Raw genomic sequence first — 23,501 nt, 5'->3', positions numbered from 1 at the left:
GCCAAGCTGGATGTGGTTCTAGGCAACCTGATCTCGTTGAAGATGTCCCTGCTCATTGCAGGGGGGTTGGACTAAATGACCTTTGAAGGTCCATCCAACCCAAACTATTCCATCATTCCTTTTCTTCTACTCTGGTTATGCTCCAGACACGGTCTGGTGCTTGTCCTGGTGTCACAGGTGAATTATTCAGGGAAGTCATCCTTGGTGGGTTAATTAGAAGGGCTTTCTTCACGATGAAGCGATGATCAAATGGTAAGGAATCGACGACTGAAGGAAAATCATAGCGTAAGCAAATGGTGACAAAGTAATACTGGAATGGTAATGAGAGTCACAGGAATCATTTAGGTTGGAGGAGGCCGTAAAGGCCATGGAGTCCAACCGTTTACCCAACACTGCCAAGTTCACCAGGAAACCATGTCCCTAAGCTGGCCCTTGACTCTGCACTTGCAGGTGGAGCAGCCGCCCCGGTGACCTGGGTGCCAAGGGCTCGGGTCCCTGCGTGTGCGCTTCACAGCCAGCCCTGTGATGCAGTGTCTGTGTCACAGTGGGTGCTGTGTGGCCGAGGGTGCCCCTGCCCGTATCCGGGGCGCACGCGGGCCAGCGGTGCTGATGTCACAGAGGCCACTGTGACCGGTGGCGGGGGCAGGCCTATAAAAAAGGGAGCGCTGGGCACAGTGCATCGCTGCGACCTGCTGAGGTGCGGGGAGTAGAGGGCAGGGACAGGGCTCTCAGGGGGGCTGCCGAGGGAGGAGGGGGCTCCACACCGCAGGGCTCTGGGCCTGTGGTGCAAGCTCACCCGCATCTCTCTTCTCCCTCAGAGGTAGCAGAGGAGCATTTGGAGAAGAAGCCCCAGCGCTGCTGGGACAGGGACTCTCCAAACACCCACCTTAGATGTCTGACACCTCCACAAGGAGGTGTAGGACACCCGACTCGATGGAGCCAGGTGAGAGCAAAATCCTCCTCCTACAGCCTGGCAGAGGGACTCCCGAGGCTGTCGGCGTGGGACCGGGAGCGTTGGCAGGGGGAGGCAGGAGCTCCAAAGCCACCCCGGGGGATGGCCCCTCCTCTCCTCGGCAAGCGGGAGCAGGGCTGGGCAGTGCGAACCCCCCAGGACACCCATGCCTGCAGTGCCCTTTCCTCTCCAAGGCTTCCAGCCCTGCCCAGCAGCCAGCTAGGCAGGGACAGAGCAGCCCCTGCTGGCAATCCCTCAGGGACGCATCCCTGGCCCCACAGAGGTGCTCATTCCCGGTGCCATTTGCTCTCTCCCCTCCAGCATGCATGCTGTGTCGCCGTGCAGAGGCAGACCCGGACATCTGCGGGCCAGAAATGATTTATGAGTGGATCTGTGCCCATCTCTTTTGCCTGGTGAGTTCCTCTGGAGCTGGTTTCATCTTTGCAACGCACCTGCCCTGCCACATACCCCTCATCTGCTCCTTGTTTCTGCTCTTCTGCAGCTTTTTGCCAGTGACCTTTGTCCACGAGGGACCAAACAGGAAAAAGACATGGAATTTCTTCCTATGGAGATTCAACGTACAGCCCAGCTGGCAGCCCCGATGGTGAGGACCTGAGATGATCAGGGTGATTCGTGCCAAGAGAGGTTTGCGGGAGCTCAGCGCAGATGCCAAGAACAGAATCCCAGCCTTTCCACCCAGCTCTGGGACTAAAGTCTTGCTCCCAGCAGCTCCATAGAGGCTCCAGCATAGGAGCCTGCTCTGCCACGTGGATCTGTGGCCTGTGATCCAGCTGGGGCCACATCCTGCGCCCTGCCCCGAGGTGTGGGTCTGGCTGTGGAGACCCTGAGGCTGCCGCTGATGGGGGCTGCTCTGCTCTTTCCAGGTCTGCTTTGTGTGTGGCAAGAGGGGGGCCACCATCACCTGCCAGGAGATGGGCTGCAACCGCAGGTTCCATCTCCCCTGTGCCGTGGAGGGTGGATGCGTCACCCGTTACCTCCTGCCGTTCAGGTACCTCCTCTACCCTTCTCCCCATCAGCAGGGAAGGACCCAGCACTTCTCATCTCACCCATCCCTTCCCTCTTCCCCTAGTTCCTTCTGCTGGGAGCACCGCCCACAGCAGCAAGAGCTGGTGGCTCCAGAGGACACCAAGTGCCTCATCTGCATGGACCCTGTTGAAGGCAGAACGACCTATGGGACCATGGTGTGCCCAGCATGCAAACATGCCTGGTTCCACAGGGCCTGCATCCAGGTAAGAGCCGTTCCCTTGCTCGGGCATGGAAGGCTCTCAGCAGCACCAGAGCCTCATTCACACACTTTCTATTTCCCCTGCAGGGACAGGCTATGCATGCTGGCGCTTTTTGCCTACAGTGCCCGCTGTGTCAAAATACAAAACTGTTTCTAACAGAAATGCTCTTCATGGGGATCCGAATCCCCGTAAGGTTGGTGTCCTCCTGGTCAGCACTGTGCCACGCCTAGACCTGCCCCCGCAGTTGTGGCCCTCTGCTGACCCCCCAGTGTAGGCTTTAGCTCCATGCAGGAGTTGGAAACGGTACGGGGGAAAGAGCAGGGAGGCCCTGCATATGCCTTATGCTGGGGCAGCAGGCGCTCATCAATTTTCCTTTCTCCATCAGACAAGCGTCATGGGAAGATAACAATGCATACGCAGAACTGTACCAGAGGCACAGGAGCTGCGATGCCAGGGAGTGCCTTTGTCCGGGAGGCAGAGGGGTGGCAGAGCCAGACGGGTAAGTTGCCAAAGCTGCACCCCGCGGCTCAGCACGGGATCTCTGTCTCAGCAAGGGCTCGAAGCAGAAGGGCTGAAAACAAGAGCTTTGCTGGACAATCCCGTGCTGTGGGCACTTTATCCTTAGAGACATGAACCCATTTCTTTCCCCAGGCCCTGGCAGCTGTTCCTGTGCCGCTCCTGCGCTGCTGTGGGCACTCACAGATGCTGCTCCAACCTGGGGAAGAGCCATGAGACCAGATGGGAGTGTGACAGCTGTGCTGGCCTGGGCACCTGTAAGTGTCAAAGCCCCCGTGTGCTCCTAGGCCGGGGCCAGGCAAGGCCTGGCAGGGGGTACCTGGTGTGGGCTTGGCAGAGCCTGTCTGCTCCAGGAGGGCTGGGGCACTGCTCTGGCCTACCCTGCCTGGGGCCTGGGAGCCAAGCCCTTCCTGTTCCTGCTTTCCCTTGTAGCCCACAATGCTAGCTCAGAGCTTGCTGCTCCCAGCACTGCCGGCCCAGCAGCATCGGGGCAGTCTCCTGGATCTCTGGAACCGGAGTGCAGCAGCCCCAGCACCAGCAGCCAGACAGCATCAGGGCAGAATCTGGAACCCAAGGCACAGGAGACCAGCAGCCCCAACAGCAGCAGACAGATGCCATCAGCACCATGCCACAGTTGCCCGCTGTGTGATGGCAGCAGCCACTCCAGCAACCCTGGGCCTGACCGACGGCGACACCAAACCCGGTGCACCCGTCAGACCCAGACACCCTACACGTGGCCCAGAAGACTGCAGGAGAGAAGCCAGCCACCAGCAACACACACTAAGAGTGGTACCCGCAGCCAGGCGGTGCCAAGGCTGTCCCAATGCTCCCCATCACGTGAGACCGGCAGCCGCAGCACCACCAGGCACCAGCCATCGGCGGCATCCCGTGGCTCTGCACCACTGCAAAGAAGCAGCGGCAACAGACTCGGTGGGCCCATGCGGGTGCGAGACCGCTCCTGCTTGCAGCGTCGGGCCCAAGCTCCCTACGCACAGCCCAGAAGACATTCCCAGGGCAGACGCACACCAGCAGCTCGAGCTGGAAGAGCCCCCGCAGGCAGGCTGCACCCAAGCTGTCCCACCGCTCACCATCACATGCAAGCCACAGCTGCAGCACCACAAGACAGCGGCCATCAGCGTCATTGCGTGTCTCCAGAGCAGAACAACGCGGCAGCGCCTCAAGATCCACCGGGCCCGTGCGGCTCCGAGACCGCTCCCGCTTGCAACACCGGGCCCAAACTCCCAACGCACGGCCCGGATACCTCAGTGGGACCAACCGTGTTTCACCTCTGAGCAACCGCTGTGATCCCCCTCTACGGCGCAATAAAGGTAGCCCTTCAGCTCTGGGCTGGCAGATTGCAGGCTTCTTGTTTGGCTTCCTCGTCCTCTGCCTTTCTCAACGGGCAGCATGAGGGACTGGGTCCAGAGCACTGTCCTTTCCCTAGAGGTCAGCAGCACCTCCTGCAGACTGACCTCCTGCACCCACCCACCCAGCCAGCCTGGCCCTCACAGCTCAACCCCCAAAATCATGCACCCCCGTGCCAGTGACTTCTGACACGCTTCAGCTCTGTTTCCCTCTGGATAAGGCTATAAGCAGTATCCTAGCCTCATCGCCTAGGTTAGTGAGCATGGTGGCAGAGGGCAAAGCTGGTGCTCTTTCAAGAGTTCAATGTCACGTCTGTGCAAAGTACTAAGTAGAGTAAAAGCTGCTGTTCTTCTTCCGTAACTATCACAACACCAAATTTCTTCACTAAAGAGGTCTGTGGAGTTTCCTAATCCCAAAGAACTCTCCCTGCTGTTATGTCCAGCTTTCAGCTAGATGAGAATGGGGCTTTGCCTCTCTCCCTCCCTGCCTCCTGCCATCCCTCTCTCTCCCATGCCCCCACAAAATGCTTTGCTATGAATCCTTGTTTGTAGACAAGCCTAACCATACAGCTCTGGCTAGACTTTCCAAACAGGCTGCTGAGACGCTTGGCTGAGGAACAGTAATAAATATAGCACAGTATGTTCCCCAATTCTTCTGAATTTCTTGAACTTTGTCAGCACTTCCATTTATTTGAAAAGAAAACAAAACCCCCTTTCTGAAGGTGCTGAAAGTCCTGCTTTACATGAACAGATCCTGCTTATGTACTCTGGAGGAAGGTGACAGCACTGATGTGCTTTTGCAGCCCAGGCAGAGTGACTGCTGTTGTGGTGTCATACAGAAAGTCTTAGGCTCCAGGAACCCATATGCTCAAACTTTCATAGATTTTATTAAATAACAACCATGGTCTTTTATCTGTATTCTCAAAGAAGGATTCTCAGTTTCTTGGGCTACAGGAGCCTGCTCTGAGGGTTTCCCTACCTGCAGCTGCTTTGACAACTTCTCTCCAGAGTCAATCCGTATGTTAAAAATGACTGGTTTCAGAGTTACACTCTGCGGAGGCACAGCAAAGCCCACAGAGTTAGAAAGGGAATACTCTACCCTAGCTCAGTACATACAGTCAATGAAGTACACACCCACAGAAAAAAAACTCCTGAGCATAATCTAATGATTCACCTCACTGTGTCTTTGCACGGTTTGGCCAGACTGTCTTGGGTTTTGGGGTGGAACAGCCTTCTGTAGTTAGAAGAGCACGCTAACCCAACCGTACACACCCGCCTCTTGAGCCAGGACAGCATTTTTCAGCCTCTCCTTCCACCTTGGTTTCAATGAACCTGCATTAAGCCCACTTCCTGAAGCAGGCAGCTGAGAAATTAATAATCACTGATGGCAACTCACAGCTGTTCGTCAGCTTTAAATAGCTTCTACACTGAGAATACACTGCAGATAAAACCAAACGCAAGTTACAAATTGTGCAAGCTTGTATCTACTTCTCAGACTAGAAAAAAAAGCTCAGAACAATTGTTTTATGTAACTTCAAATCCGAATCTCAATTACTTCTAGACAGGAAGTTTACATTCCTTAGAGATGCAAGGTGAGATTAGCCCGTGTCTGAATGCAAGCCTCACAGAACACGTTCTCTATGCACTTTAACTCAGTTATTACAGAAAATATTAAGGACCAGCACTAGGAAAGAAACCCTCCGCTCGTTAAATAGAGCCCGCTACCTTGGAAGTTCTTTTCCAAGGAACAAACGTTGTGATTTATTTTCTTACCACTGGCAGCCTATACAGATGCTGGACCATCCAAACACAGTGCAAAGTGTAAACTGAAGTCTCTGACAGTGGTGGGGAGGAGGAAAAACGGGGTACACAATGCGCTTCAACTTCAAGGCAGAAATTAATTCAGGAACAGAGTACTATTAACTGCGTACAACGTCCATTTGAAGTTTTGTTTCCATTTAGGACTGACAGCAGCTGCCCCAACTACAGAACTTTCTTCTGTAACTTTGATACAGATGCTTTCAATAGCTCCACCTCCTGAAACACTTAAGCGATTCACAATTAGCTGAATTGCTAATTACTTGATATACATCATCTAATTTCCTTTTCCACTAAGGGTCATTATTGGAAATTTGGCATGGCAAGGCTAAATAACCGTGTTACCAAGGAAAACTGCCACAGAACTGCTGTTCCAGTGAATCAGTGCTCTGCTTTTTGCCTCGTTTCTTAAAGCAGTAACACCACATACTGCAGAATGGAAGGAGAAAACCAACTGTAATAACCTTACTACTCACAGTCCATCTTGGAAACCAGAGCAAAGCAGGAGAAATTTCAGTAATCCAATTAGAAAGTGAAACACCTTCCCGTGGTAAATCCTTGCTACAATGCATCCATTAGCAGCAGAAATCGGAGGAATTACATACGGACCTTTTGAATGCAAAGAAAAATGGAAGCAAATTTAACAAGTTCAGTGGCATGAAAAATAGGCCCATGCTTCCTCCCGCCGCCCGTCACCGCCGCGCCGGGACCGCTTACCCCACGCTTGCCCCTGCCGCTCGCCTCGTCCCGCGCCCGCAGACCCGCCCATCACCGAGCCATGATGGATTCGATCTGCCAGTACCCAAGAGCACAGGCCACGTGTGCTAAGGCTTTGGCAGAGAGCGAGAGCACACCACCAAGTCCTTCTGTCAGGAGGTACCAACACCATAATGAAGAACTTGCAAATAAATATCATGTTGTTGTTCATCAAACTTTAAGAGTGCATTAGAGCAACAGTATTGCAGCATGCAGTCTCCACAGCAGAAATAAGGACAGGAGTTTGCAGGTTGAGCCTTGCCATGATGATCAACATACGCCTGACCATCCTCACCCAAAACTGAAAAAAAATAAAATTCAGGAGTTAGCAACTGAAGAAATACTCATGTAAACTGTCTCTCTCATACTGACCACCTCACCTAGGTTAACGTTTAAATAGGTTTCAAGTAGTTTAGTTAGCTCTTAGGAACAAACTATTTCCTTTAAAGCAAAGCAAGAGCAATTACTTCTTGCCCACAAAGTATCTTCTCTTTGTCAAGCAGCTCTTCCCAACTGTTCACACATACTTAAAAGAATAAACTGCATGCAAATATACTTACAAGATGCTTTGTCTGCTGTTACCCTCCTCGCTACATCTGTTAGCATAGGAACAAACACATAACCACCGGAATGGTTATATGAGGTGCTTTATTGCAGCGCTGCGAAACCAGGGGTACGCACCCAAATCTGGTTCCAACCTTGCCACATCGCGTTCGCAATTTATACACATTTAGCACGGATTACAACATTAGCTAATGCATATGCATTAAGGATTGCCACACCAGAAATGTTACGACATCAGCCTCTTCTACGCTTGCGCAGCCCCCTCTGGTGGTCGTTCCGATGAAGAAAGGAGTCTTCCTCAGATGAAGTAAGAAGTCTTCCTCAAGTTGTCCTCCTCACCTTTCCCTTACTTGGACATATTCCAACCCTGGTGTGGACGCTAGCAGTTTCTTATCTTCCTTTGACTGCTTCTGACATGCTCTTCTGGCTATCTTATGCATAGGTTCTACTTGGGTATAGTCTCCAGTACATACTTGTCTAAATCCACCCATACACCTTTCACCATATATGGTTATGTTAGGTTTTTACTAAGACTACCACTGCAACACTCGTTACAGAGCAGCCGTGATACAAAACTACAAAGTTACAACATTTTCTAATATACAAAACCCCACTATTGATTTATAAATTTCTTAAATATATACAAATTTATAAATTTCTCAAATCATTTCTACTATTTTATACAATTGTTTTATCATAAAAACTCCGCCCTTTTCAAACACATCCACTAGTAGCTACCAAATTATTGTAAAGATTCAGAGAGCAACATGACTAGCCAAAAATGTAAAAAACCCAAACCAAACCAAAAAACAAACAAAACAAAACAAAACAAAAAAACCCAACCCAAACCACACAAAAGCCTTAAGATCAGTTAGAAGAAAATGTTAAATCCTCTTAGGTATTTGACTTGGTGCAAAAGGTGCAATGCAACTGCATTCACTGTAGACTTGGATTTCCATGTGACCTGTTTGTTTCTGCCTGTTGTTTTGTTTACTTCACGGAAAACCCCAATCCCGTTAATCTACGGCATAAACCAGAGATGTCATAAAACTGACATTTTTCTAGGACTAAGATCAGTCAAGTGGCAAGCGTCAACTGATCAGTGACAGTAAGTTAAGGAAGTGGAGACATTCACGTACGAGGATGGATTTCTTACGAGACATCCCATATGTTCAGTATTACTTTGGGCTGATACGGTCCTTAACATACTTGCTTTTTTCTCTCTCTGCCCCCTCAAGCCTGAGTGCCTGCAATGTAGAAATGACACATTAAAAGCTTCCAACTTTCACATAAAAATACTTCTCAAAGCTTAGGCAAAAACCATTTCCCAAGAAGAATCTTTAGTAGGAATATCATTACCGTTTCAGTGATAAATGCTGCAGTCACCTAGTTTCTATTCCTCATTTTCTTTCTTATGGCATTAACACTGCTTTGCTCCTCAACCGAATTTGAGAAGCTCAAATAGCTTCAGGTGTACTTGCTCAGAGAAAGCAAACAAGAAGAGGCAAAGACAACAAATCATGTTCCTGCAGAAAAAAAGGAAAGGGTCTTTCCTGGAGTATTTAAGCTGATTTGGCCATTTGAAAACCGAGCCTTGACTCAGGCACCAAGACAAACCTCAATATGGCAGCCAACATTAAAAAAAAGAAGAAAAAAAGAAGTGCTAAGAGGTTAAATGTGGAGGTTCATTAGACACAAGAGAGGAGGAACTCCTCCCATACCAATACTGCAGTACTTCTGCTAATGTGTTGACGCATGCTTGTGCCTGGTTCATCTTTTTTTTTCTCCCTGCAGACACAATGTCAGCTGACAACCCTCTCTCTCCTGCATCACCAATAAGGAAACGATAGCTAATCTGATTCAAAGGAGAAAAAGAAAAAAGTACAATCTGTGAGTTGAGATAAGCACGGTTTAATTACTGAAGTAAGGTCAAATACAGTAATAACAGGAAATAGAGAGAAAGGCGTAAAACAAACAAAAAACCTCAGGCGATGCACAGCACAATGTCTCATCACCCACTGACTGATGCCCGGCACATGCCCGAGTAGTGATGGGCCTCTTCCGGCCAACACCCCCCCACCCAGTATCCATATTGAGCCTGACATTCTGTGGTACGGAATACCCCTTTGGCTAGTTCGAGTCATCTCTCCTGCCTGTGCTTCCTGTGCCCCTCCTCACTGGCAGAGCATGAGAGACTGAAAAGTCCTTGACCAGGGCAGGCACTACTTAGCAGCAATTAATCTTTGGTGTGTTATCAACATCATTCTCAGACTAAAGCCAAACCAGAGCACAGCTACTAGATTGACAACCACAGCAGCTGAAACCAGGACACCCCACCTGCATTTCTGCTGGCTTAACGATCTGAGTCACCTCAGCAGAGGGCCACCAGTGCACACCCAACCCACCACGGTGCAAGGACTAAGGCTGAGGAAGGCAGAAATGACCACCTGTTTTGGCATACCTGCTACTGAGGGGTTCATCCGACCCTGCAAAACAGCAGCCTGATGACTTCACAAAATCAGTGAACCGCTTTAACAACCTCATCGAGTCCCACCTCAAGAACAGAGCTGCTCAACTACTCCTACTGACAGTCCCTAACCATTGCGATAAGAAAACTTCTCACTTCCCACCCCGTTTATTAAAGGCCAGGTGCACACAATATCAAGAGCACTTCTCCTTTTCTGGGATTTCACCTGGTTAGTCCTATGATCACATCTGCTTTTTCTCCTACATGACAATAGTTGTGGAAGACCACAAGCTCCATCCTTTAAGCACAATAACAAGAAAATTACAGATGCTGAAATAATAATAAAAAAACTGCACACAACAAAACACAAAGAACCCAACACAAACAAAAAAGCAAATAACCAAAACCCCCCAAACCCCAAAACAATTACCAATGGTAGCATCGGAGAGCTGAGTTCATGCATAGCTATCAGAGGCGTTTGTATAAGCAGCGCTGTCGATGCAATACCACCACTTCACACCAAGTCTTTATTTGAACCTTGCTCTGAACGGTTAAAATGCATTGTGGCAGCGGGGGTAAGGTGAAGGCTTTTAAGGGGATGCATCAACACTAACTGGCAGCCACTTTGTGGTACATTATTTCTCTCCCAGTAGTCTTACCCTCGGCTCACCAGGGAACAGCACTCATCAGGTGGATGCACACAGTCACTGCTGGGACACTAACTGCCGCTGTGGAACACAAACCGCTTTTGGCGTAACCTTTCCCTCAGCAGACCCAACTCCCACCAAAACCGCTGTTAAGGTGCGGCTCTCCCGCAGACGCTGGCGCCACGTGGCAACCCAAGACCACAGAACACGTCCCGCACTGCTTGGGCGGCTGAGCTGAGGAGTCTGCTCCAGAGCAGGGGCTCCTCCAAGCCGGGAACTCCCTCACGAGAAAGCCAGCGGGAACCCCCAAAACCGCCTCAAAAAGAGACGCCGAAGCCCACCAACCCCCCTTGCGGGCCAACCCCCCCGGGCCTCCCTCCTCTCAGTCACCACCCCGCGCTCACCGACCGCCAGCGGCAGCTACAAGAGGCCGGGGCCGAACCCCAAGGCAACCCGCCACGTCGCCATGGCCGCTGCCGCTTCTCCTCGGCCGCGATGGGCGAGCCGCCGGGGCTCCGGAATCCCCAGGCGCCGCCGCGAGGGACCGGGAGGAGTCGCGGCCAGAGCAAGGGGCGGCGCGATGAGCACGCGGAGAGCGGGAAAGCGCTGAGGTAGACGGGGCGGGGCGGGACCGGCACCGGCTCCACGACGCGGCGCTGTGCTGAGCCCCGGCATGAGGCTGGGCTGAGGCTGATGCTACCCTGGCCTGCGCTTGACGTCTCCCACGCCCTCGCCCGCTTCTCCACGGCCATGGCAGCTCTGCTCCCGAAAGCCCTGCAGACTGCTCACACACTAGGCAAAAGGCCTTGCTGGTTCCCCACTTCCTGGGTCCTGTTCACTGCAGTTTATCTTTCAGCATCTTACGGAAAGCTGCTGCCGCCCTTTGTTTCTCTTAGGATGCAAGGCTGTAACGCAACATTTCTGTTGGAGGCCCCTGTGCTGCTGGGGGCGAGAGGGGAATATGACCTCAGTGAAGAAAGAGATGGCTGGGCAGGCACATGTAGATCATTGCTTGAGGTGAGTGTTTTAGCATCTGTTACTCGGTAACTGCAGCCCTGAGGAGAAGGACTTGGGGTGCTGGCTAAAAACTCAACATGACCCAGCAGTGTGCGCTTGCAGCCCAGAAACCAGCCGTGTCCTGGGCCGCATCCAAAGGAGAGTGGCCAGCGGGTGGAGGGAGGGGATTCTTCCCCTCTACTCCGCTCCTGCAAACCCCACCCTGCAGTCCTGCGTCCAGCTCTGGAGCCCCCTGTATGGGAAAGACATGGACCTGTTGGAGAGAGTCCAGAGGAGGGCCACAGAAACCATCAGAGGCATGGAACACCTCTTCTCTGAGGAAAGGCTGAGAGGGTTGGGGTTCTTGAGCCTGGAGAAGACAAGACTCCGGGGAGCCCTTACTGCAGCCTTTCCGTTTTTAGAAGCGCCCGTAAGAAAGATGGCGAGAGACTCTTTTAGCGCTGCCTGCTGCAATAGCATGAGGGGTAATGCTTTTAAGCTAAAAGAGGCAAGATTGAGGCTGGATATGAGGAAGAAATTCTTTACAATGAGGATGATAAAATCCTGGCACAGGCTGCCCAGAGAGATGGTAGATGCCCCGTCCCTAGAGACATTCAAGGCCAAGCTGGATGTGGTTCTAGGCAACCTGATCTCGTTGAAGATGTCCCTGCTCATTGCAGGGGGGTTGGACTAAATGACCTTTGAAGGTCCATCCAACCCAAACTATTCCATCATTCCTTTTCTTCTACTCTGGTTATGCTCCAGACACGGTCTGGTGCTTGTCCTGGTGTCACAGGTGAATTATTCAGGGAAGTCATCCTTGGTGGGTTAATTAAAAGGGCTTTCTTCACGATGAAGCGATGATCAAATGGTAAGGAATCGACGACTGAAGGAAAATCATAGCGTAAGCAAATGGTGACAAAGTAATAGTGGAATGGTAATGAGAGTCACAGGAATCATTTAGGTTGGAGGAGGCCGTAAAGGCCATGGAGTCCAACCGTTTACCCAACACTGCCAAGTTCACCAGGAAACCATGTCCCTAAGCTGGCCCTTGACTCTGCACATGCAAGTGGAGCAGCCGCCCCGGTGACCTGGGTGCCAAGGGCTCGGGTCCCTGCGTGTGCGCTTCACAGCCAGCCCTGTGATGCAGTGTCTGTGTCACAGTGGGTGCTGTGTGGCCGAGGGTGCCCCTGCCCGTATCCGGGGCGCACGCGGGCCAGCGGTGCTGATGTCACAGAGGCCACTGTGACCGGTGGCGGGGGCAGGCCTATAAAAAAGGGAGCGCTGGGCACAGTGCATCGCTGCGACCTGCTGAGGTGCGGGGAGTAGAGGGCAGGGACAGGGCTCTCAGGGGGGCTGCCGAGGGAGGAGGGGGCTCCACACCGCAGGGCTCTGGGCCTGTGGTGCAAGCTCACCCGCATCTCTCTTCTCCCTCAGAGGTAGCAGAGGAGCATTTGGAGAAGAAGCCCCAGCGCTGCTGGGACAGGGACTCTCCAAACACCCACCTTAGATGTCTGACACCTCCACAAGGAGGTGTAGGACACCCGACTCGATGGAGCCAGGTGAGAGCAAAATCCTCCTCCTACAGCCTGGCAGAGGGACTCCCGAGGCTGTCGGCGTGGGACCGGGAGCGTTGGCAGGGGGAGGCAGGAGCTCCAAAGCCACCCCGGGGGATGGCCCCTCCTCTCCTCGGCAAGCGGGAGCAGGGCTGGGCAGTGCGAACCCCCCAGGACACCCATGCCTGCAGTGCCCTTTCCTCTCCAAGGCTTCCAGCCCTGCCCAGCAGCCAGCTAGGCAGGGACAGAGCAGCCCCTGCTGGCAATCCCTCAGGGACGCATCCCTGGCCCCACAGAGGTGCTCATTCCCGGTGCCATTTGCTCTCTCCCCTCCAGCATGCATGCTGTGTCGCCGTGCAGAGGCAGACCCGGACATCTGCGGGCCAGAAATGATTTATGAGTGGATCTGTGCCCATCTCTTTTGCCTGGTGAGTTCCTCTGGAGCTGGTTTCATCTTTGCAACGCACCTGCCCTGCCACATACCCCTCATCTGCTCCTTGTTTCTGCTCTTCTGCAGCTTTTTGCCAGTGACCTTTGTCCACGAGGGACCAAACAGGAAAAAGACATGGAATTTCTTCCTATGGAGATTCAACGTACAGCCCAGCTGGCAGCCCCGATGGTGAGGACCTGAGATGATCAGGGTGATTCGTGCCAAGAGAGGTTTGCGGGAGCTCAGCGCAGATGCCAAGAACAGAATCCCAGCCTTTCCACCCAGCTCTGGGACTAAAGTCTTGCTCCCAGCAGCTCCATAGAGGCTCCAGCATAGGAGCCTGCTCTGCCACGTGGATCTGTGGCCTGTGATCCAGCTGGGGCCACATCCTGCGCCCTGCCCCGAGGTGTGGGTCTGGCTGTGGAGACCCTGAGGCTGCCGCTGATGGGGGCTGCTCTGCTCTTTCCAGGTCTGCTTTGTGTGTGGCAAGAGGGGGGCCACCATCACCTGCCAGGAGATGGGCTGCAACCGCAGGTTCCATCTCCCCTGTGCCGTGGAGGGTGGATGCGTCACCCGTTACCTCCTGCCGTTCAGGTACCTCCTCTACCCTTCTCCCCATCAGCAGGGAAGGACCCAGCACTTCTCATCTCACCCATCCCTTCCCTCTTCCCCTAGTTCCTTCTGCTGGGAGCACCGCCCACAGCAGCAAGAGCTGGTGGCTCCAGAGGACACCAAGTGCCTCATCTGCATGGACCCTGTTGAAGGCAGAACGACCTATGGGACCATGGTGTGCCCAGCATGCAAACATGCCTGGTTCCACAGGGCCTGCATGCAGGTAAGAGCCGTTCCCTTGCTCGGGCATGGCAGGCTCTCAGCAGCACCAGAGCCTCATTCACACACTTTCTATTTCTCCTGCAGGGACAGGCTATGCATGCTGGCGCTTTTTGCCTACAGTGCCCGCTGTGTCAAAATACAAAACTGTTTCTAACAGAAATGCTCTTCATGGGGATCCGAATCCCCATAAGGTTGGTGTCCTCCTGGTCAGCACTGTGCCACGCCTAGACCTGCCCCCGCAGTTGTGGCCCTCTGCTGACCCCCCAGTGTAGGCTTTAGCTCCATGCAGGAGTTGGAAACGGTACGGGGGAAAGAGCAGGGAGGCCCTGCATATGCCTTATGCTGGGGCAGCAGGCGCTCATCAATTTTCCTTTCTCCATCAGACAAGCGTCATGGGAAGATAACAATGCATACGCAGAACTGTACCAGAGGCACAGGAGCTGCGATGCCAGGGAGTGCCTTTGTCCGGGAGGCAGAGGGGTGGCAGAGCCAGACGGGTAAGTTGCCAAAGCTGCACCCCGCGGCTCAGCACGGGATCTCTGTCTCAGCAAGGGCTCGAAGCAGAAGGGCTGAAAACAAGAGCTTTGCTGGACAATCCCGTGCTGTGGGCACTTTATCCTTAGAGACATGAACCCATTTCTTTCCCCAGGCCCTGGCAGCTGTTCCTGTGCCGCTCCTGCGCTGCTGTGGGCACTCACAGATGCTGCTCCAACCTGGGGAAGAGCCATGAGACCAGATGGGAGTGTGACAGCTGTGCTGGCCTGGGCACCTGTAAGTGTCAAAGCCCCCGTGTGCTCCTAGGCCGGGGCCAGGCAAGGCCTGGCAGGGGGTACCTGGTGTGGGCTTGGCAGAGCCTGTCTGCTCCAGGAGGGCTGGGGCACTGCTCTGGCCTACCCTGCCTGGGGCCTGGGAGCCAAGCCCTTCCTGTTCCTGCTTTCCCTTGTAGCCCACAATGCTAGCTCAGAGCTTGCTGCTCCCAGCACTGCCGGCCCAGCAGCATCGGGGCAGTCTCCTGGATCTCTGGAACCGGAGTGCAGCAGCCCCAGCACCAGCAGCCAGACAGCATCAGGGCAGAATCTGGAACCCAAGGCACAGGAGACCAGCAGCCCCAACAGCAGCAGACAGATGCCATCAGCACCATGCCACAGTTGCCCGCTGTGTGATGGCAGCAGCCACTCCAGCAACCCTGGGCCTGACCGACGGCGACACCAAACCCGGTGCACCCGTCAGACCCAGACACCCTACACGTGGCCCAGAAGACTGCAGGAGAGAAGCCAGCCACCAGCAACACACACTAAGAGTGGTACCCGCAGCCAGGCGGTGCCAAGGCTGTCCCAATGCTCCCCATCACGTGAGACCGGCAGCCGCAGCACCACCAGGCACCAGCCATCGGCGGCATCCCGTGGCTCTGCACCACTGCAAAGAAGCAGCAGCAACAGACTCGGTGGGCCCATGCGGGTGCGAGACCGCTCCTGCTTGCAGCGTCGGGCCCAAGCTCCCTACGCACAGCCCAGAAGACATTCCCAGGGCAGACGCACACCAGCAGCTCGAGCTGGAAGAGCCCCCGCAGGCAGGCTGCACCCAAGCTGTCCCACCGCTCACCATCACGTGCAAGCCACAGCCGCAGCACCACAAGACAGCGGCCATCAGCGTCATTGCGTGTCTCCAGAGCAGAACAACGCGGCAGCGCCTCAAGATCCACCGGGCCCGTGCGGCTCCGAGACCGCTCCCGCTTGCAACACCGGGCCCAAACTCCCAACGCACGGCCCGGATACCTCAGTGGGACCAACCGTGTTTCACCTCTGAGCAACCGCTGTGATCCCCCTCTACGGCGCAATAAAGGTAGCCCTTCAGCTCTGGGCTGGCAGATTGCAGGCTTCTTGTTTGGCTTCCTCGTCCTCTGCCTTTCTCAACGGGCAGCATGAGGGACTGGGTCCAGAGCACTGTCCTTTCCCTAGAGGTCAGCAGCACCTCCTGCAGACTGACCTCCTGCACCCACCCACCCAGCCAGCCTGGCCCTCACAGCTCAACCCCCAAAATCATGCACCCCCGTGCCAGTGACTTCTGACACGCTTCAGCTCTGTTTCCCTCTGGATAAGGCTATAAGCAGTATCCTAGCCTCATCGCCTAGGTTAGTGAGCATGGTGGCAGAGGGCAAAGCTGGTGCTCTTTCAAGAGTTCAATGTCACGTCTGTGCAAAGTACTAAGTAGAGTAAAAGCTGCTGTTCTTCTTCCGTAACTATCACAACACCAAATTTCTTCACTAAAGAGGTCTGTGGAGTTTCCTAATCCCAAAGAACTCTCCCTGCTGTTAAGTCCAGCTTTCAGCTAGATGAGAATGGGGCTTTGCCTCTCTCCCTCCCTGCCTCCTGCCATCCCTCTCTCTCCCATGCCCCCACAAAATGCTTTGCTATGAATCCTTGTTTGTAGACAAGCCTAACCATACAGCTCTGGCTAGACTTTCTCAACAGGCTGCTGAGACGCTTGGCTGAGGAACAGTAATAAATATAGCACAGTATGTTCCCCAATTCTTCTGAATTTCTTGAACTTTGTCAGCACTTCCATTTATTTGAAAAGAAAACAAAACCCCCTTTCTGAAGGTGCTGAAAGTCCTGCTTTACATGAACAGATCCTGCTTATGTACTCTGGAGGAAGGTGACAGCACTGATGTGCTTTTGCAGCCCAGGCAGAGTGACTGCTGTTGTGGTGTCATACAGAAAGTCTTAGGCTCCAGGAACCCATATGCTCAAACTTTCATAGATTTTATTAAATAACAACCATGGTCTTTTATCTGTATTCTCAAAGAAGGATTCTCAGTTTCTTGGGCTACAGGAGCCTGCTCTGAGGGTTTCCCTACCTGCAGCTGCTTTGACAACTTCTCTCCAGAGTCAATCCGTATGTTAAAAATGACTGGTTTCAGAGTTACACTCTGCGGAGGCACAGCAAAGCCCACAGAGTTAGAAAGGGAATACTCTACCCTAGCTCAGTACATACAGTCAATGAAGTACACACCCACAGAAAAAAAACTCCTGAGCATAATCTAATGATTCACCTCACTGTGTCTTTGCACGGTTTGGCCAGACTGTCTTGGGTTTTGCGGTGGAACAGCCTTCTGTAGTTAGAAGAGCACGCTAACCCAACCGTACACACCCGCCTCTTGAGCCAGGACAGCATTTTTCAGCCTCTCCTTCCACCTTGGTTTCAATGAACCTGCATTAAGCCCACTTCCTGAAGCAGGCAGCTGAGAAATTAATAATCACTGATGGCAACTCACAGCTGTTCGTCAGCTTTAAATAGCTTCTACACTGAGAATACACTGCAGATAAAACCAAACGCAAGTTACAAATTGTGCAAGCTTGTATCTACTTCTCAGACTAGAAAAAAAAGCTCAGAACAATTGTTTTATGTAACTTCAAATCCGAATCTCAATTACTTCTAGACAGGAAGTTTACATTCCTTAGAGATGCAAGGTGAGATTAGCCCGTGTCTGAATGCAAGCCTCACAGAACACGTTCTCTATGCACTTTAACTCAGTTATTACAGAAAATATTAAGGACCAGCACTAGGAAAGAAACCCTCCGCTCGTTAAATAGAGCCCGCTACCTTGGAAGTTCTTTTCCAAGGAACAAACGTTGTGATTTATTTTCTTACCACTGGCAGCCTATACAGATGCTGGACCATCCAAACACAGTGCAAAGTGTAAACTGAAGTCTCTGACAGTGGTGGGGAGGAGGAAAAACGGGGTACACAATGCGCTTCAACTTCAAGGCAGAAATTAATTCAGGAACAGAGTACTATTAACTGCGTACAACGTCCATTTGAAGTTTTGTTTCCATTTAGGACTGACAGCAGCTGCCCCAACTACAGAACTTTCTTCTGTAACTTTGATACAGATGCTTTCAATAGCTCCACCTCCTGAAACACTTAAGCGATTCACAATTAGCTGAATTGCTAATTACTTGATATACATCATCTAATTTCCTTTTCCACTAAGGGTCATTATTGGAAATTTGGCATGGCAAGGCTAAATAACCGTGTTACCAAGGAAAACTGCCACAGAACTGCTGTTCCAGTGAATCAGTGCTCTGCTTTTTGCATTGTTTCTTAAAGCAGTAACACCACATACTGCAGAATGGAAGGAGAAAACCAACTGTAATAACCTTACTACTCACAGTCCATCTTGGAAACCAGAGCAAAGCAGGAGAAATTTCAGTAATCCAATTAGAAAGTGAAACACCTTCCCGTGGTAAATCCTTGCTACAATGCATCCATTAGCAGCAGAAATCGGAGGAATTACATATGGACCTTTTGAATGCAAAGAAAAATGGAAGCAAATTTAACAAGTTCAGTGGCATGAAAAATAGGCCCATGCTTCCTCCCGCCGCCCGTCACCGCCGCGCCGGGACCGCTTACCCCACGCTTGCCCCTGCCGCTCGCCTCGTCCCGCGCCCGCAGACCCACCCGTCACCGAGCCATGATGGATTCGATCTGCCAGTACCCAAGAGCACAGGCCACGTGTGCTAAGGCTTTGGCAGAGAGCGAGAGCACACCACCAAGTCCTTCTGTCAGGAGGTACCAACACCATAATGAAGAACTTGCAAATAAATATCATGTTGTTGTTCATCAAACTTTAAGAGTGCATTAGAGCAACAGTATTGCAGCATGCAGTCTCCACAGCAGAAATAAGGACAGGAGTTTGCAGGTTGTGCCTTGCCATGATGATCAACATACGCCTGACCATCCTCACCCAAAACTGAAAAAAAATAAAATTCAGGAGTTAGCAACTGAAGAAATACTCATGTAAACTGTCTCTCTCATACTGACCACCTCACCTAGGTTAACGTTTAAATAGGTTTCAAGTAGTTTAGTTAGCTCTTAGGAACAAACTATTTCCTTTAAAGCAAAGCAAGAGCAATTACTTCTTGCCCACAAAGTATCTTCTCTTTGTCAAGCAGCTCTTCCCAACTGTTCACACATACTTAAAAGAATAAACTGCATGCAAATATACTTACAAGATGCTTTGTCTGCTGTTACCCTCCTCGCTACATCTGTTAGCATAGGAACAAACACATAACCACCGGAATGGTTATATGAGGTGCTTTATTGCAGCGCTGCGAAACCAGGGGTACGCACCCAAATCTGGTTCCAACCTTGCCACATCGCGTTCGCAATTTATACACATTTAGCACGGATTACAACATTAGCTAATGCATATGCATTAAGGATTGCCACACCAGAAATGTTACGACATCAGCCTCTTCTACGCTTGCGCAGCCCCCTCTGGTGGTCGTTCCGATGAAGAAAGGAGTCTTCCTCAGATGAAGTAAGAAGTCTTCCTCAAGTTGTCCTCCTCACCTTTCCCTTACTTGGACATATTCCAACCCTGGTGTGGACGCTAGCAGTTTCTTATCTTCCTTTGACTGCTTCTGACATGCTCTTCTGGCTATCTTATGCATAGGTTCTACTTGGGTATAGTCTCCAGTACATACTTGTCTAAATCCACCCATACACCTTTCACCATATATGGTTATGTTAGGTTTTTACTAAGACTACCACTGCAACACTCGTTACAGAGCAGCCGTGATACAAAACTACAAAGTTACAACATTTTCTAATATACAAAACCCCACTATTGATTTATAAATTTCTTAAATATATACAAATTTATAAATTTCTCAAATCATTTCTACTATTTTATACAATTGTTTTATCATAAAAACTCCGCCCTTTTCAAACACATCCACTAGTAGCTACCAAATTATTGTAAAGATTCAGAGAGCAACATGACTAGCCAAAAATGTAAAAAACCCAAACCAAACCAAAAAACAAACAAAACAAAACAAAACAAAAAAACCCAACCCAAACCACACAAAAGCCTTAAGATCAGTTAGAAGAAAATGTTAAATCCTCTTAGGTATTTGACTTGGTGCAAAAGGTGCAATGCAACTGCATTCACTGTAGACTTGGATTTCCATGTGACCTGTTTGTTTCTGCCTGTTGTTTTGTTTACTTCACGGAAAACCCCAATCCCGTTAATCTACGGCATAAACCAGAGATGTCATAAAACTGACATTTTTCTAGGACTAAGATCAGTCAAGTGGCAAGCGTCAACTGACCAGTGACAGTAAGTTAAGGAAGTGGAGACATTCACGTACGAGGATGGATTTCTTACGAGACATCCCATATGTTCAGTATTCAGTATTTATGTACTCTGGAGGAAGGTGACAGCACTGACGTGTTTTTGCAGCCCAGGCAGAGTGACTGCTGTTGTGGTGTCATACAGAAAGTCTTAGGCTCCCGGACGAAATCTGCAGAGCACAGGCACTGTTGGCTCTTTGTGTGGAGTGACTGACACTGCCAGTGAGGCGGGTGACGAGGAGGGGACTGGAATTCTCAACGCCGAAAGATCTGACCAAGGTTTCCCCTCTAATAGTTACATGGCTCTTCTTGAGTCATTGAGTTTACCTGACGTTTACAACAGCATGTAGCGACAGGACAAGGGGAATGGCTTTTAAGTTGAAAGAGGGCAGATTTAGATATTTACATATTAGGCACAAGGTCTTCCCTCTGAGCACGCTGAGGCGCTGGCACAGGGTGCCCACAGAAGCTGTGGCTGCCCCATCCCTGGCAGTGTTCAAGGCCAGGTTGGATGGGGCTTGGAGCAAGCTGCTCTAGTGGAAGCTGTCCCTGCCTGTGGAAGGGGGCTGGAGCTGGATGAGCTTTAAGGTCCCTTCCAAACCAAACTTTTCTGCAATTCTATGGATGCAGGTGAGTAGATGGTGTCTCAGGAGCCGTTAATTCCAAGGTACAAGCTTCTCTTTGGTGCATTACTGCTGCAGATGTGCAGTGTTTGCTCTCTTTTAGTTTTCCCTCCCACTTTTAGGCCCCACACCAGCCTGACACCTCCATCCTCGCATCCCATCCTCTTTTTATTTCACCTTCACTCATATTAGTGCATTGGCTGCCTCATCTCATCACATCGGCTCGGGATGGGATGGGAAGGGGGGGACTTCTGCAGTAGAGGTCGCATCTGGCTGACCACTACTTCTCCTTTGAAATGGGAATAAGAAATTCACTTAAAAAAAGGGAGGGGGGGGGGGGGGGGAAGGAAAGGTGCACAAAGTGGCTTTGATGACTGGTTCCTTCCACAACTTAAAAAAGTTTTTAAGTTTACCTCCTAGTGGGTTTGAGAGCCAGAGACCATCTAGAAACAGAGGAGCATCACATTAAAAATGAACAGCATAAAATGCTTTTAGTAAAAACAGGCTTTGTCAAAAGACCAACCTTTGCAGAATTGCTAATGTCCTGACATAAAACTCATTTGTTCATTTCACAGAAGACCCTGTAACTGCAGTTTTAAAAGGGTAGGCAATTTAAGGACATTCTCTTCTCACAACACATCCACAAGACAATCCATCACAAATACCTCTGGCTACTACACCTCAGGCCGCGGCTATTTTACGGAAGCATACGAAAAGGCAGAGATGGAGTTAGCTTTGGAACCCACATGCTCAAACTTTCGTAGATTCTATTAAATAACAACCATGGTCTTTTAACCACATTCTCAAAGAAGGATTCTCAGTTTCTTGGGCTACAGGAGCCTGCTCTGAGGGTTTCCCTACCTGCAGCTGCTTTGACAACTTCTCTCCAGAGTCAGTCCGTATGTTAAAAATGACTGGTTTCAGAGTTACACTCTGCGGAGGCACAGCAAAGCCCACAGAGTTAGAAAGGGAATACTCTACCCTAGCTCAGTACGTACAGGCAATGAAGTACACACCCACAGAAAAGAAACTCCTGAGCATAATCTAATGATTCACCTCACTGTGTCTTTGCATGGTTCGGCCAGACTGTCTTGGGTTTTGCAGTGGAACAGCCTTCTGTAGTTAGAAGAGCACGCTAACCCAACCGTACACACCCGCCTCTTGAGCCAGGACAGCATTTTTCAGCCTCTCCTTCCACCTTGGTTTCAATGAACCTGCATTAAGCCCACTTCCTGAAGCAGGCAGCTGAGAAATTAATAATCATTGATGGCAACTCACAGCTGTTCGTCCGCTTTAAGTAGCTTCTTCACTGAGAATACACTGCAGATAAAACCAAACGCAAGTTACAAATTGTGCAAGCTTGTATCTACTTCTCAGACTAGAAAAAAAAAGCTCAGAACAATTGTTTTATGTAACTTCAAATCCGAATCTCAATTACTTCTAGACAGGAAGTTTACATTCCTTAGAGATGCAAGGTGAGATTAGCCCGTGTCTGAATGCAAGCCTCACAGAACACGTTCTCTATGCACTTTAACTCAGTTATTACAGAAAATATTAAGGACCAGCACTAGGAAAGAAACCCTCCGCTCGTTAAATAGAGCCCGCTACCTTGGAAGTTCTTTTCCAAGGAACAAACGTTGTGATTTATTTTCTTACCACTGGCAGCCTATTACAGATGCTGGACCATCCAAACACAGTGCAAAGTGTAAACTGAAGTCCCTGATAGTGGTGGGGAGGAGGAAAAACGGGATACACAATGCGCTTCAACTTCAAGGCAGAAATTAATTCAGGAACAGAGTACTATTAACTGCGTACAACGTCCATTTGAAGTTTTGTTTCCATTTAGGACTGACAGCAGCTGCCCCAACTACAGAACTTTCTTCTGTAACTTAGACACAGATGCTTTCAATCACTCCACCTCCTGAAACACTCAAGTGATTCGCAATTTCCACTAAGGGTCATTATTGGAAATTTGGCATGGCAAGGCTAAATAACCGTGTTACCAAGGAAAACTGCCACAGAACTGCCGTTCCAGTGAATCAGTGCTCTGCTTTTTGCATCGTTTCTTAAAGCAGTAACACCACATACTGCAGAACGGAAGGAGAAAACCAACTGTAATAACCTTACTACTCACAGTCCATCTTGGAAACCAGAGCAAAGCAGGAGAAATTTCAGTAATCCAATTAGAAAGTGAAACACCTTCCCGTGGTAAATCCTTGCTACAATGCATCCATTAGCAGCAGAAATCGGAGGAATTACATACGGACCTTTTGAATGCAAAGAAAAATGGAAGCAAATTTAACAAGTTCAGTGGCATGAAAAATAGGCCCATGCTTCCTCCCGCCGCCCGTCACCGCCGCGCCGGGACCGCTTACCCCACGCTTGCCCCTGCCGCTCGCCTCGTCCCGCACCCGCAGACCCGCCCGGCCCACACGCTGACCACGCTCCTTAAAGGGGCCGAGACACTTCAGACAAAAGCAGCTTCTTTCACCGAGCCACGACGGATGCGATCTGCCAGGACCCAAGAGCACAGAGCACGTGTGCTAAGGCTTTGGCAGAGAGCGAGAGCGCACCACTAAGTCCTTCTGTCAGC

At 50.9% G+C, this 23,501-nt stretch overlaps 1 protein-coding gene and 2 long non-coding RNA genes across 3 annotated transcripts; 2 read left to right on the top strand and 1 right to left on the bottom strand.

Annotated features, from left to right (window-relative positions):
• Nucleotides 1–933: 933 nt before the first annotated feature.
• LOC136018421 (G2/M phase-specific E3 ubiquitin-protein ligase-like) lies at nt 934–2,926 on the top strand (the record flags this gene model as incomplete). The annotated part of the gene is made up of 8 exons (XM_065687628.1): nt 934–943; nt 1,274–1,365; nt 1,455–1,556; nt 1,837–1,961; nt 2,043–2,202; nt 2,286–2,392; nt 2,585–2,698; nt 2,851–2,926. Coding segments are annotated over exons 1-8 (786 nt in total), but the record flags the coding sequence as incomplete, so codon positions are not given.
• Nucleotides 2,927–5,589: 2,663 nt separating this feature from the next.
• LOC136018262 (uncharacterized) lies at nt 5,590–8,335 on the bottom strand. Its single transcript, XR_010614323.1, has 2 exons — nt 7,214–8,335; nt 5,590–6,954 (listed from the first exon to the last, which is right to left on the bottom strand). It is a non-coding gene; the product is annotated as an uncharacterized LOC136018262 (long non-coding RNA).
• A 4,890-nt stretch (nt 8,336–13,225) lies between these two features.
• Nucleotides 13,226–13,894, top strand: LOC136018432 (uncharacterized). Its single transcript, XR_010614410.1, has 3 exons — nt 13,226–13,311; nt 13,401–13,502; nt 13,783–13,894. It is a non-coding gene; the product is annotated as an uncharacterized LOC136018432 (long non-coding RNA).
• Nucleotides 13,895–23,501: the final 9,607 nt, after the last annotated feature.

This window comes from Lathamus discolor, chromosome 7, assembly GCF_037157495.1.
Source record: "Lathamus discolor isolate bLatDis1 chromosome 7, bLatDis1.hap1, whole genome shotgun sequence".
NCBI lineage: Eukaryota > Metazoa > Chordata > Aves > Psittaciformes > Psittacidae > Lathamus > Lathamus discolor.
This window is presented reverse-complemented; position numbering and strand designations above follow the sequence as displayed.